This window comes from Jaculus jaculus, chromosome 4 (genome assembly GCF_020740685.1).
Source record: "Jaculus jaculus isolate mJacJac1 chromosome 4, mJacJac1.mat.Y.cur, whole genome shotgun sequence".
NCBI lineage: Eukaryota > Metazoa > Chordata > Mammalia > Rodentia > Dipodidae > Jaculus > Jaculus jaculus.
Genome location: NC_059105.1, coordinates 33,600,294 through 33,616,135, shown reverse-complemented (window position 1 = coordinate 33,616,135; position 15,842 = coordinate 33,600,294). Strand labels below are relative to the sequence as shown.

The 15,842-nt window shown below is 37.9% G+C and overlaps 1 protein-coding gene across 1 annotated transcript in view; it reads left to right on the top strand.

Annotated features, from left to right (window-relative positions):
* The window catches only part of Zdbf2 (zinc finger DBF-type containing 2), a 36,010-nt gene extending 20,185 nt beyond the window's left edge, over positions 1-15,825 (top strand). The window contains 5 exon segments of the mRNA XM_045147092.1: positions 476-583; positions 585-611; positions 5,794-5,924; positions 6,816-8,419; positions 8,504-15,825. Coding sequence (XP_045003027.1) covers positions 476-583; positions 585-611; positions 5,794-5,924; positions 6,816-8,419; positions 8,504-13,518 — 6,885 coding nt within the window. The 3' untranslated portion in view covers positions 13,519-15,825.
* The last annotated feature ends 17 nt before the right edge of the window (positions 15,826-15,842 follow it).

Genomic DNA, 15,842 nt, shown 5'->3' with positions numbered 1-15,842 from the left:
TGAAGCACAAAATAAATCAAGACTTTTTAATATTTGTCTTCGGATTGATAATTTGTTTCATTAATTGACTGGAAGATTACTATTGAACCTTTAAGAATGGTAAAACATTAATTCTTTAACTATAGTTCTATCCAGTAAACATTTAGAGTAAATTTTTTTGGCCTAGCATTTAAAATAATCATTTTTATATATTTGGACACTTCTGCACGAAATTGGCACCTAAAAATTTTATTGATGACAACCAGGATAATTTGTATTAATGATGAAAGCTTGGAAAATATATATACATATGTATATATATATATTTCAGGGCTTTGGAAAACTATTAAGGCAGTGAAGACATATGGGGTATAGATCTGGTAGAGTATTCAATAGAAACAATGGAAGCCAAAAGAAAGAAAACAACTGCCAACCTAGAATTCTCTACTCAATAAGTATATCTTTTCAAAGTAAGGTGAAATAAAAATATTTTCAGGAAACAAAAATTAAGGGAATTTGTCACCAGCAGACCCTCACTAAAGGAAAAACTAAAAGGAGTTCTTCAGGCAGAAGGAAAATGATTCCAGATGGAAGCTCAGAGATATCAGGAAGTAATGAAGAACAATGGAAAGGTAAATATGTAGGCAATCTAAATAAATAATGTTTGTGGTTTAACAACAATGCTATGTAGGTTGGGAGGGCAGTGAAATGGAGTTACTTTCTAAGGATCTCACATTGTTGATGGAAAGAGTAAACTAACAAGTGATTTCAGACTTGGACAGTTTAGGGTTAATTACTGTCTTCTGTTCCTACCCGTAGTCCAGGAAGAATATATAATGAACAAGTTAAAAGAAAGGGGAAAATTAGAATAATAAAACATAGAAGAAGGCAGGAAAGAAGAGAAAAATACATGCAAAAGTAATAAAGATAGGGGCTGGAGAGATGGCTTAGTGGTTAAGGCACTTGCCTATGAAGCCCAAGAACTCCTGTTCAAATCTCCAGACACACGCTGATGCAAGTGCGCGATGTCAGGGGACTCGTGTGTCTGGAGTTCGCAGTGGCTGAAGTCCTTGGTGAGCCCCTTCTCTCTCTCTACCTCTTTCTATTTCTTTCTTTCAAAATAAAAAGTTTAAAAATAATAATAAAAACAGGGCTGGAGAGATGGCTAAGTGGTTAAGGCACATGCCTGCAAAGTCAAAGGCCCCAGGTTTGATTCCCCAGGACCTAAATGCACAAGGTGGCACATGCATCTGGAGGTTCTTTTGCAGTTGCCGGAGGTCCTGGTACACCAATTCTCCCTCTTTATCTGCTCCCTTAAATAAATAAATAAATAAAATATTTTAAAAACTTATAAAAACAGACTTTAAAGGAAAAATGTTAAGTACAAGTATATTCTAATGTAAAAATAGACAGTGCTTAAATTAAAACTATATTCAGTGATGTGTGTGTGTGTATGTATATTTACCTGAGTGATAGAGCACTTGTCTACCATGTATGAAGCTCTATGTTTGGTCCCCAGCAATGCAAGAAGAAAATAAAAAATAAAACTATATTTAACATTTTATCAGAAATCCTATTCTCAGAAATAAGGAAACAGATAATAGTGGCAAAAAGGCTAAAGCTGTTGTATAAAAAAAATAAAGCTATTACTTATCACACGATTCTGGATATAGACAATCAAAGAGATATGGACAAATGATTAGAATTCATAAATCAGTTTAAAAGTCTTAGAGCCAAGTGCAGTGGGATGTGCCTATGGTCCTAACTAATAAAAAGGGTGAGGCAGGAGGATCATTTGATTACTTGAGTTTGAAACTAACCAGGGCACCATGGAGAGACTTGAGCTAAAAAATACAAACAAAAATCAAAGCATAAAACAACAAGCACCACCAAGGCTTTTGGACCAACAGTAAAAGAAAATGTTTTATATGCAAATAACATGCATAAAATGAGATTGAAAGAAGATATTATTTACAGTAATATCAAATTCTAAGGACTATATTCTAAGGACAATAAAATTTACATATAAGTTCTTTGCCTACAATCTAAACATTGAAGGCTGGGGACTTATTTCCATGTTGGAGTGAATACTTAGTATACTCAAGGGCCTGAGTTCAATCCCAGTGCTGTGTAGAGAGTGGGGTAAGCTAAACAGCATTTAAACACAAGAAATAAAACAAAAACAAACAAACAAAAAAAAACAACTCCATGTTCATGGATTGAAAGAGTTAATATGAACATAGCACATTTTTTTTCCAGTTTATTGTGCTTACCTAATGAAAATCCAATCAAAATCCCATGATTTTTTTTTAATGAAAATTAAGCCAATGTGGAAGTGAAACAGGTATGGAGAACTTAATCTTAAAAATGATCAGAGCAGACTAGGTGTGGCAACCCACATGTTTAATCCCAGCACTTGGGAGGCAGAGGTAGGATTACTGCTGTGAGTTCAAGGCCATCCTGGGACTATAGAATGAGTTCCAGGTCAGCCTGGGCAAGAGTGAGACCCTACCTAAAAAAAAAAAAAAAAAAGATCGGAGAGGATCTACTCTACCAGACATTAAACGCTAGTCATTAAGACAATATAGTCTTGGTGGAGAGTTAGGAAAATCATGGCAACAGACATTTAATTTGTGGAATTTCAAAGCAGTGAGGATAAGACTTTCTTCAATAAATGATACTAGAATAATTGGACAGATATTAGGGGAAGTGAAGCTATTGTTAAATCATTCTGTGTTTAAAAAGAATTCCAAATCAATTAAAGATGTGTTGTAGGTAACACAAAAAAACCTCTTGTAGCAAATAAAAAAATGCTTCAGGAGGAAGAGCTTTCTCATAATGAAGAAGAAATAATATATTGGGCTACAATAAAATTAAATAATGGAAGATGATTGAGAAAATGAAAAGGCAGGCCACAGAGAGGACAGAGATATTTGAGACATAAGTAATTGAACAAAGAGTTGTGTCTAGAATAAATCAGGTGTTTCTACAAATTAAATAGGAAGAAAACGTGGATTCGAACAACAGAACGAAGAGCTGGGCATGGTGGGGCACACCCATAATTCCAGTGCCTAGGAGGACAAGACTGTGCCTGGACTACAAAATGGTTTTCAGTCCAGCAATAATTGTGTCTTAAAAAAGAAACAACAGGGCTGGAAAGAGAGTTCAGTGGTTAAAGGAACTTGCTTGCAAAGTCTGCTGGTCCAGTTTCAATTACCCATTACCCACATAAAGCCAGCTATACAAAGTGGCGCATGCATATGGAATCATTTACAGTGGCAAGAGGCTATCTTTCTCTCATAAGTAAATAAATAAAAAGTGGTTTTTTTTTCTTTTAGTTTTTTGAGGTAGGGTCTTACTGTAGCTCAGGCTGACCTGGAATTCACTGTGTCTCAGGGTAGCCTTGACCTCATGGCGATCCTCCTATCTTTGCCTCCCAAGTGCTGGGATTAAAGGCTGCACTGCCACACCCGGCTAATAAAAATGTTTTTTTAAAAAGAAACATCATAAAAGAGGATATCAAGAGTGCCAATAAATATGAAAATCAAGAAATCGAAAATAAAGAACATAGTATATAACATGGAAAACTTTCTACACTAGTTTTTAAAGGAGTGACAGTACCAAATGTTAATAGGTTAGCAGAGCAATGTATACAAAGACAACTGCTAGTATACTAAAACTGTAAACTCAATTGGTACTTGGATATCCTTTATGACCCAGGCATTCTAGAAATACACTCAGCAAAAATGTTTGTGTATTGGGGCTGGAGAGATGGCTTAGTGGTTAAGGCATTTGCCTACAAAGCCAAAGGACACAGGTTTGATTCCTCAGGACCCACGTAAACCAGATGCACAAGGGGCACATGCATCTGGAGTTTGTTTGCAGTGGCTGGAGGCCCTGGCATGCCCATTCTGTCTGTCTGTCTCTCTTCTCTCTCTCTCTCTGTCTTTGCTTGCAAACAAATAAATAAAATTAAATTAATAAAATACTTGTGTATGGTATTAACAGAGACAATTACAAGGTTCTTTGCAGTTTTTTTTTTTTTTTTTTAATTTCCAAATGCTGGAAACAACCTACAGCTTATCAAGAACAGAACAGAATGGATGAAGTACACTGTATTCCTCCAGTAGAATACACATGTGAAGGTGAACAGACTACAGCTAATGTGGAAGAATATCAAGAATGCAATATTGAATGAGAAGCTAAATAATGATGTCACATGACATACTTTATGTAAATCCCTGAACCTTTCAAAACTAGTGTTACGGATTGGGACAGTAGCTCACTTGGGGGAAGAGGGAAGGAATATTAGATTGGAATGGGACATAAGGATTTATAGGTGTTTATTCTCATGGCTAGATGGTTATAAGTCTGTTTACTTTGTGACAATTTAATAGGCTGTATGCATATGAATTGTACTTTGTGTGTGCTATATATCAGTCCAAAACTTCTAAAGGCACTCACCTATCATACATATGTATATGTGGTGATTATTGCAATTTATGTAAGTGCAGTTATCCATTTACATTGCCATTTTTTTTTTCTTTTTGCCTTGGCAGAAAGAGGACAAGGTTGGATTATAATTGGATCTTTATTTGCTCCCTTGTACACTTGTCAGCTTTAACTACCAGAGGCCCAGCTCTGGTGATAGGTGGGTCCTACACATTGGAGAGCTGTATAGCAAGAGGATTTTGAGATAGTCAGGTTTTAGACTATTCCTGGGGCTAAGGTAGCACTAGAAGAAAATTCTGATGTTAACATTAGAGGAAATACTTCTCAGAGTAGTAACCGTGGTTAGGAGCTACCAACTTAAGTTCTTTTAGCATGAGATACGTAAAACAAGATTTTAAAAAAGTACTGTTAAGACATGGTTATATGTCTTGTATGAGATATATATATATATATATATTTTAGAAATATGCCATTTGTGCTAGCATGATACATTGCAAAGAGTATAATTGGAGTTAGACTCAGATTCAAATCCCAGCTTTGCAATTTGTTAGGTACACAATTTTGGACTACTTACTCTTAAATCTTGTGCCCCACTCTTTTCATGTCAAAAGGGTACACTATTACTGATTAGCACTATGTTTGATATGTCATATGTTTCAGTCTGTATTCAACTTCCCATCCCATGTGTTAGTCTGATAAATAATGATATTGTTATCTAACTGTGAGTAAAGCAGAAAAATTTAATGTGCTTATCTCAGAATGCTATTTAAGCTTTTTTGAACTAATCTCTGTTCATTTTGGATACGAGGCTCCAACCTTGTTCTCTCTTGTCACAGATTCTTGTTATAAAACATTTATTGAAAAATATAAAAATCTTAAGGAAACATTTAAAAATTATACATAACCACATCACACATACAAATATATTAATGATTTTGGTATATTTTTCATGTATGTATATATTTATACATTTTGAAACTATAGTTTGAAACAAAACTATACATGTGGTTTTTATATCCCATTTTCTCCATGTTATGAAAATTTCTTTATTATTTTAGACAGTTACATGACTTTACATCTCAGGGCATGCTGTAATTTCAAGATTTTATTAGGAGTGTCTAGTTCTTGTTACATGCTGTGTTATATATCCTTTCTGGCATAAGTCAGACGATTTCCTTAGAACAATGTAAGTACTGCATGAAAGGGGGAGATGCTTCCATGGTTTTTAGATTTGTATGTTAGAAGTGCTATATGACAAGGCTACTAATATGTGCTTCGTCCAGGAACATAAAAATTAATCCATTTTTATGAATTCTTACATGGCTATTACTCATTTAGAAATATTCACTTTTTCTTTCATAGCACTTGTTCAGTGCTCAGCACAGAAACCTGACCAGACAGAGTAGACGTCGGCCATATTTCAGTGGTTTGATGGAACGTTTCCTGCAGGATGTCATGCGACATCATCCGCATTACGACCAAGAGGAAGACGGGTAAGGTAGCCATCTGTGATCTCTACATGACATATCACCCATATGCATCAGTGATTCCTACATGACACATCACTCGTGTGCATCCGTGATCTCTATGTAACACTTCACCCATGTGCATCCGTGATCTCTACATGACACTTCACCTGTGTCCATCTGTGATCTCTACATGACACTTCACCCGTGTGCATCCGTGATCTCTACATGACACTTCACCCGTGTGCATCCGTGATCTCTACATGATACTTCACCCGTGTGCATCCATGATCTCTACATGACACTTCATCTGTGTCCATCTGTGATCTGTACATGACACTTCACCCATGTAGATAGAGATATTGCAGTGCTGAGCACTCCTGTCACTTTTTTCCAGCACCATGATGCCTTCTGAGTCATCCCAAGGTCACTCCAACTGAAAAGAGAAGGTTCTCTGGTGTAATCCAGTTACCTTTTGGGATGATTTTGGTAAATTTTTTTTTTAATTAAAAATTCTTGCCGGGTGTGGTGGCACATGCCTTTAATCCCAACACTCAGGAGGCAGAGGTAGGAGGATCACTGAGTTCAAGGCCACCCTGAGACTACATAGTGAATTCCAGATCAGCCTGAGCTAGAGTAAGATCCTGTCTTGAAAAACGAAATGAAGTAAAACAAACAAAAATACTTATTTGAATGCAGAGATAGATAGAAGAAAGAGAGAATGGGAGTGTCAGGGCCTCCAGCTAGCTCACAGGAACTCCAGGTGCATGTGCTACTTTGTGCATCTGGCTTTATGTGAGTCCTGGGGAATCTAACCTGGGTCATTATGCTTTGCAGGCAAGCATCCCAAGTGCTGAGTCATTTTTCCAGTTCCCAAATTAGAATACTTAATGAGTTACTTCCCTCCATTTTTTTCAGATCAGCAGAGAACGAGAATCCTGAGTCACCTGATGTGGTTTTTCTGGATGAATTTATTCCTGAAGATCTAGATGATGATGATGATGATGATTATTTTGATTTTGATGATGATACTGATACAGACAGCTGTGACGAGTTCTTCTCTGATGTTTCTGATACTGAGTCTTCTGTTGAAGACATAGATTTTGAGCCTAGTGACCCTCAGGAATGTGAAAGGGAGCTTGCAATTCGGCCATCAGTTATCCAAAAACTGGAGAAGGGACAGCAGCAGTCCTTGGAGTTTGGTTATAGAGTTGAGAGTGGTATGGAAAGTTCAGTAGATGGTGGTCAAGGCACAAGTAGTGGGAAAAGCATCATACGCCCCCCAGTCATTTGTAATGCTCCTGCTAGTTGCTTACCTAGTTGTTCTTATGATAGAGGAGTCACAGCGAGCACTTCCTCTTCTCGGTTGGTATTAGCCATCGCTTCAGAGTCCTTTCCAAGTTGTGACACAGACCCAGCTGAGCCAGAGGAGGATCCTACACCATCCTCTCATGACCAAGAGAATCAGCCAGCTAAGCAGCCTTTATGTCTCGATTTAGATAAATTGATCGCACAGAATAATCTCAGAGCCACAGGTACAGACTTTACACCTGCTGTTAGATTCCGTGAACTTAGAAATGCCATGCTTGCTGTAAGAGTTGAATCTTCATCTGAAGAAGAAGATGAAGCAGCAGGCCCCAGTTACACTGAGGCGCCTCCTGCCGCTGCCGAGCACTGCGAGGATCTGCACTCGGATCTCTATGCAGCCGAAGAAGAATACCCGGCGCTTTTGCCACAGCAGTGCTTAGTGAGTTCTGAAATGGATGGCGATGATTCTGATCAGCTAGCATCTGTTCCGCCCCAGTGGGCTGTGCAGGACTTATGTCTTTGCCAGGAGGACGAGGACGAGGACGAGGACGAGGAGGAGGAGGAGGAGGAGGAGGAGGAGCTTGATGATGATGCTGAAAGCTGTGGATCTGAAATTTCTGATATGAGTTTTGATTGTGGCTCCTCTTGTAATTCGCTGTTTGCTGTATCTGAACTGTTTGACAGCGAAACAAGTGATTCAGATGACACTGATGATGACTTACAGTCTTCAAATAACACGTCCAATGCTTCTGGAACACCTTCAGCCAGTGCTTCCAGTGATTCTGTTCAGGAGATTGCCAGCGATTCTCAAGTGATTGCTGAAGAAGAAGTACGTCTTCAGAATACGAAGCGCACCAGCCTGGTTGATGAAAGCTATGATTCCAGTAGTTCTGAAATGAATTTCGATGCTGGTGCCTCATCTCAGTCAACTCAAGATTGTCCCCCAAAGCCTGCAACAGCAGTGAACCTTTCCAAGAGGGAACACAGTCATCTGGTTGATCCAAGCTATGGCAGTAGCAGCCAGTCTGAAGGAGGTGATGAGTCTACCTCTGCAGGTGGTGAGCCCCCCGTGGTGAGAAGAAAAAGACTTAGGAAGAAGGCTCACGCTAGCTTGGTTGACGAGAGCTATGGATCAAGTAGTTCTGAAGCAAGTTCTGATACTGATACTTCTCTGGATCGCCCTCAAACGTCTGCCAAAGGAAGAAAGATGAAAGGTAGACCTGTCCACCTGAAGCATAAGAAACGTAAATTCAGTAATGCGAAAGCACATCTTGATTGTGACGTTTCTCTTGAGACAGTGGCTGATGAACCTGGGAGGAATGTTGAAGACATAAATCTTCTGAAAGAGAAGAATGCTGACCTTGTGGATATGAACTGTGAGTCTCATGGTCCTGAAATGGGTTTTCATGCTGATGCTCAATTAGTGGCTGATGAATCTCAAGTAGCAGTTAAAGAAGTAAATCATCAGGAAGTAGATATTGACCTAGACAATGAGAGTGTTCGATCTAGCATTTCTAATCTAAGTTTTGATGCTTTCCTTGATCAGTCAGCTAATGATCAACCTCAAGGGGCTTTGGGTGAACTAAATCTTAACGAGTTAAATGTCGACATGGAAGTTAAGAGCAATGGGTGCTCCAGTTCTGAGTTGACATTTGATTCCGATTCCCCTCTTCTGTCAGTTTCTGAGCGGTCTCAGCTGGATGTTGAAAGACTATGCGAAGATGGCATTAACGTGGAAGATGAGAGCTGTGAGTCAAGTAGTTCTGACATAACTTTTGATTCTGATATTCCTAATTGCTCAGTAGTTGGCCAACCTGAAGTAGCTGTTAATGAGGAGAAACCTGTTGATCTGGAAAATAAGAGTAATGAATCTTGTGTTTCTGAAATAACTTTTGATTCTGATATTCCTCCTCATTCAGGAAACGATCCACCTGAAGTAGCTGTTGGAGTAGTCACTCAGGAAGAAGAGCACGCACACTTAGCGAGGAACAGTGACACGCCCAGTGACTCTCAACTGAGCTCCGACTCTCTTGCCCCTCTTCATTCAGGGACCAGTCCCACTGAGGTAACTGTCCAAAAGATGCATTCTCAAAAAGAAGATCAGGCACACACAAGAAATGACAGTGAGCCTCCTAATTCTGAACTAAGTGTGGACTATGATTCTTTTTATCCAAAGACAGGACATTTGGAAGATCCCACTAATGACATAAACTTCCAGAAAGAACAACATGTACACTTAGAAAACAAAAGTAATGAATTGAGTGTTTCTGAAACAAGATTGAATTGTGATATTCCTCCTTTTCAGTCAGTTATTCGCAAATGTGAAGTAATTGTTAAAAATACATGGCTTCAAAAAGAAAAACATGCTGAATTACAAGGCACATGTGCTGAATTTAGAGATTCTGAAGTAAGTTCAGACTCCAGTGTCTCTCATGCAGTGACAGAACCTCAACTACCTGTTTTGAAGGAGGACCATATTGATCCAGAAGGTGAAAGTACTGAACTTCGAGGTTTTCAAACAAATTTTAATATTGATGATTGTCTTCATCCAGTCATTGACCAGCCTCAGCTAAATTTTCTGAAGGAAAAACATGACTTGAAAGACAACATTGACCAACCTAGTTATTCTCACACAACTTTTAGTTCTGTTCTTGCTCATCTTCAGTCATTGACTGAACGACATCTTGAAGTGATTAAAAAAATGAACCTGTGGCAAGAAGAGTCTATAAGCCTGGAAAATAAGATCAATGAATCTAATGGTTCAAAAGTACTTTATGATTCTGATGTTTCTTCACATTCTTCAGTGGATCAACTTGAAGTAGCTATAAAACAAATAAACCTTGAGAATAAAGAACAAATGTGCTTGGGAAATAAGAACAACCAATGTAACTACTCTGAAACAAATTTGGACTCTGATTTCTTGGTCCAGTCAATAGGTGATCAACCTAAAGTAACTACTTTGGAACCAGAACACATTGAGCTGGAAGCTAAGCACGGTCATTTGTGTGATTCTGATGACTCTCTTCAGTCAGCGGCTGCCCAGCCCAGTGAAACCAACACAAACATAAGTCCTTGGAAGGAAAAAGACATTGAGTTGGAAAGTAAGAGGGATAAAGCTAAGGATTTTGGAATTACATATGATTGTGAGGTCCTTCAGCCAGTGGCTTGCCATACTGAAGTTATTCAGATCAACCATTGGAAAGAGCATGTTGACTTGGAAGATAAGATTGTTGAATCTAGTGTTTCAAAGGTAAATTTTAGTTCTGATGAGCTTGTTCACTCTGTGACTAATACAACTCAAGAACCTCTTAAAGAAATGAATGTACCAAGGGAGGAACATGCTAGTTTGAATAATAAGGGCTATGAGCCCCATGGCTCTGGAATCATTTATGGTACAAATGTCTCTCTTCACTCAGTGATTCAGCCACCACAAACTTTGCAAAAAAGGCATGCCAGTTTGGAAGTTAGCAACGGTGATCCTTATCCTGAAATGAACTTTGATTCCAATGACCCTTGTCAGTCAAGAACTGGCCATCTTCCAAAAACTGTCAAAGAAATGAATCTGAAGGAAGACCACATTTATCTGGAAGATAAGAGCTACAGACTGGTTGATTTTGAAGCAAGTTACGATTCTGATGATCCTGTTCAGTTTGTGACGGATCCATCTGTGGTGAACGAGTCTGTCAAAGAAGTCAACTCACCAAAGCAGGATCAAAGTGACCTGGAAAATGAGAACTACCAGCCTTGCAGTTCTGGACTCAGTTATGATTCTAGTGTTCATCTGCAGTCAGAAGTTGATCCATTTCAAGTGGCTCAGAAAGAAACAAACCTTCAGAAGGAAGCATTTCTTGACATGGAAGAAAAATCCAATGAATCTAGTGATTCTGAGATGTATGCTTCTGATGTATCTTTTCAAATAGTAGTTAACCAGTGTCAAACATCTGATGGAGAGGCAGATTCTCCACAGTTGGTCTTTGTGGATGTGGCTAGTGACAGTGATTGTGACCGTGAAGTAATTTCTGATCCACACATTTCTCTTCAGCTAGAGACTGATCCACCTCAGATGACCATCAGAGAAACCGATGATGCAGAACCTACTGGCTCTACACTGGTAGGAAATCACCACTGCGAATTCTGTGGTTGTAAATTAAGATACGATTATGAATCCTCTCTTCAATCAGTGACAAACCAATCCAAAGAGAGTTTCAAAATAATAAACCGGAAGAATGACTATATTATCCTGGGAGACTCCACTTGTCAGTCTTGTGGTCATGAGATAAATTTTAACATTGATTCCTCTGATCCATCTATGACTTACCAGTCACAAGGGCCTGATCAAAATTATATTGATCCAGAAAATAGGAGCTGTGAATCTAATTACCTTGGAGAAAATTTCAATTCGGAAGACACTTCTCAGCCAGTGACTCAACAACTGCAGAAACCTAATGAAGAAGCTGATCTTGGTGAAGAGGTAAGAGATGTTGGCCTCCAAGATAAGAACTGGGAATCCAATGTTTGTGCAGTAAATCGTGCTGCCTTTACTGTGTCAGTAATCCGCCAAACAAGACAACCAGATGTAGAAAATGTGAGCTATCAGTCTTGTGATTCTAGGTTGGCTTTTCAGCATGATGCTTCTCTCCAGTCTTACACTGCTCATCCTCAAGAAGTGGTTAAGAAAATACGCCAACGTAAGAGAGTGACTTTTGACCGGAGAGTAAAGAGCTATGTAATCCCCTCATCAGATTCTACTTACATATTTGATTCTCGAAGTAACCTGGAACAAATAGAGTTCATGGAAGATGATCCTGATGAACCAGTCCTTGAAGCCTTACCTCACATACCTCCTTGTGAGGACAAAACATGGCCTCAAATGCAAGAAGATGGTAGTGACTCTAATACCAAAAACGCTCTTTTGGATGAAGGAACGCCTCCTTGGTCTGACTTTAGTCAAGACACTGTATCTGTTCAGTATCCCCCAGATCAGGAAGATAGTAGAGGCAGTACTGAAGGTGTTGATGACTTTCCAGGGATCTCTGGCAGACCATGCTCTCCTTCCCAAGCAGAAGGACTTCATACACAGCATTGGCATGTGGCTTCTCAGAGCCAGACAGCAACAGTCAGCCATGAAACTCAGAGTAGTTGTTCAAAGCACATGTTGAAGAAAAGAAAAATGACTGGACAAGAAGAGACACCTCCCAAAAGGAAGCATTTAGAAAGTGGCAGTAAGGAGGGAAAAAGAGCCCAATTTCAGACTGCTGAAGTTTCTGCATCACAAACAGAAATTTTAGAAGCTCCATCACTTGATTCCCTAATAAGTGCTTTTAATTCTTTAAGTATCAAACCGAAGGAAAGCAAATCTTTCAACTCTCCTAAAATGAAGCACTGTAGTTCGGATGACAACTCACAAATTTTATACACATGTAAAGCAGATAACCTTAATGGCCCACTGCGTAAGAACACTGTAATTAAACCTCCACAGAATCAAATAAAACCAGACTTGTACAAGTGTGAGATGATTGACATTGATCTTAGTAGGAATGACCTGAGTGTAGAAGAGAATGCTGGTAACAGACAAAACCTTGCTTCAACATCTTTTATGACAACACCAGAAAGATCTGTCCTCCATAGGACCAGTCAACCTTATGCATTTCGAGAAACTTCAAAGAACGTGAATGCTAGTGAGATTCCCAAGGAGAATTTCCAACTAACTCTTTCAAGTCATGATGGTGCCAAAATCTCTTCCCAATCAGTTAGAAGTGAGTTTTGCAAAAAGAAAAGTAAAAAGAACATTTGGACAAAGAAGACGACAAGTAAGAAATCACATTTTACCAAAAATGCTTACAAAGAAGTTACCCACCAGCAAGAATCCAGACTAGCTGCAGAAAAACTGGCAATTTGGACTCAGATAAAAGCAAGCGATATAATTAGAAAGTATGTTTCCAGGTTCTCTGGTGTTTTGTGTCCTGTTAGACATCCATCCAGGACCACTCTTGCTAGGATGCAGCTTAGACAGTCCTTGGCCAGGAGCATACAGGAGGCAGAGGGACCACCTGAGGCACTTGTGAACTCCTCAGCCCCACCAGCTGGTGCTGAAGAGCATGTCGTGGCTGTGGCGGGTCCTTCTCATCAACCAGTTGAGTCTCTTTCCAGCACTGCAGGTATAAAGCACGGTACTAAAAAGTACCGTCGCAGAAAGAAAAGACTTATAACACCTGTTAGAGAATATGATTTGAGAAGTTCATGTTACATACCAGATTCTGATAGAATGGTGACTCGGCTTGCAAGCAAATTGAGAAGTAATGAGGTAAAATAGGATTGTGCATGTGTCATAGCTCATTGAGAATCCAGTACTTCACTTGAAATACATTTGGAACTTTAGTGCACATAGTTTTCCCAACTTTGCTGGGGAAACTGACCTTAAACTATTTTGCTATAGATATTATTTTTCAGAAATTTTATATCCATTTAAAATTAGTGTTTAGGGTCCTTTTTTTAAAGATTCAGAAGCAGCCTGTGTCCCGTTTCCATAGAAGAGCTTAATCTTAATTTGTCACTATAATTTAGCGTAGTATGTAGAACCTTTGTTCCTTAAATCAAATGTCTTTATTTAATGTTTATGAAAATCCTTTGTGCCAACAAGTTATAACACTGGGAGAATGAACATAGCAAATTAATGAGATCTCTTTAAAAACTGAACAAATCTATATGCACCTAGGTTCTCCATTTTGAACTGGCATCATTAATATAGTATTCTACACTGATAATTAGAAGGAACTGTGTGTGCTATCTCAATTTTTGAGCATGATTAACTTAATCACAAAAGTAGTTCTCTTTTAAAACCATTCCACAGAGTAATCTTTAATCTAGTTTTTAAAAAGTGCCTGGTGATTTTATATACTAACACAAATTCTTTCTCCTTCATTTAAATTGGATCCTCAAGTCTGTAGCTTACCTCATTTGGACGTATGTACTCATAAATCTCTTACTTAGCATTATTAGGTCGTATATGGAAGTCAATTTTGCTAATGTGATTGGGCTTTTAAAACCACCTTTATTCCCTTGTACTTGAAGGGCTGGTGGTTTATTGTGAAAATCCAGGCAATCTTATGGCCTTACTTACTAATACTCCAGGCATTATTGAAATTACTGGCTTGGTAGTATTTGGGCAGGCCATTCATTAATTGCTGTAAGTCAAAAACTTCAACATTTTAAAAGATTGAGTCAAACTAGTCACCTTAGTAGAGACCCATTTTGCAAGTGAAAAACCGTATTTGTACATTAGCTTATTTTAAACTGTCTGATTATTTTAAACTAATCAGATAGTTTAAGATTAAACTAATGCGATAATTTAACTTAAACTACCTAATTGATTTAAAGAGTTCAGATAACGGACACACCGATACGCAATGTAAGCCTAGCGTACTTGAACATACTCAGATCCTTTTATTCAGGGACATTGACTGAGCTGGTACAGATGCATCCTGTTACCCTGTTCAGCTAAGGACCTGGATCTTTTTCTGTCATTGATGTTAAGGGGAAATATGAATTTTCCCTAGATTGTGTAACTGCTATATTTTATTGAGACTAGAGTCAGTGTTAAGATGTATCTTCACTTCAGAGACAAAAATGTGTTTTCTTAGGATTAATGAAATATGAATGTGGTTTTATTTTAGGAGCTATTTTTTAACCTGTGGTGATAAATGGACAATTGTAATTTTAGTTGCAAAGTAAGACATGTATAGCATTTTTTTAAACCTTGCCTCCTTATAGCAAAAATTTTAATTTCCTTTGTTAAAAAATTTCTGTGAGCTATTGGCTTAAAAAAAGCTCCTTAGAATATTAATTTAGGAAGAAATCTCTGCTTACCAATTAGCAAGTAAACAGCCAGTATATAATCTCTTCTGTTTGTAGGTATTACTGTCCTTGTCCCTAGGAGTGGACACATCATTCTCTTAGGTATTAGTAATACACATTCTGCATTCTTTCAGTCCATAAGCATTAAAACAACATGTGAATATGACAAAACATGCATTGCGATTATGTCACACAGCAAGGAGTCAAGTGATCAAAATTTAATGTTAAAAATGACACTGCCTTTTACATTGGAAACTTGTAAGTACCATTTTTAACAGAGAATAAGGAAATTTAAAATCTACAGTACCGAATATACTAGAGTATAATACAGAACTGATGATTTTGTTTAATTTTTTGTAGGTGTTTTAAGTTCTTATAGCCATCGTTATTTTAGGCAAGCTTGAAAACTTAAAATTGTAAAACTGAAGTTAAATTGGAAATGAATTACTTTCAGAATAATTTCAATAAGATATAAGATTTGCCCGTGTCTAAATAAATGTTGGCCTAATTTTCAGATTAGATTAAAACAATCCGTGATTTTGTGCAGCAAAGAGTGCATTGTATTCCTTTCATAGTAAAGAGTTAATTACAACCATGAAGAATATTTTGTTAATCTTGTCCCTTTCAGTATCTTGCATAGATTTTTATTGTAATTGTCCTGTTGAATAACAGTGTGAACAATATTGTGTAAAGAGTGTATTTTGCATTTGTGGATTTAAATTATTTATGTAACTAGGGCTCTGAGTAACACTTTTTTTTGCTTAAAGAAAAGCTATATTTAAA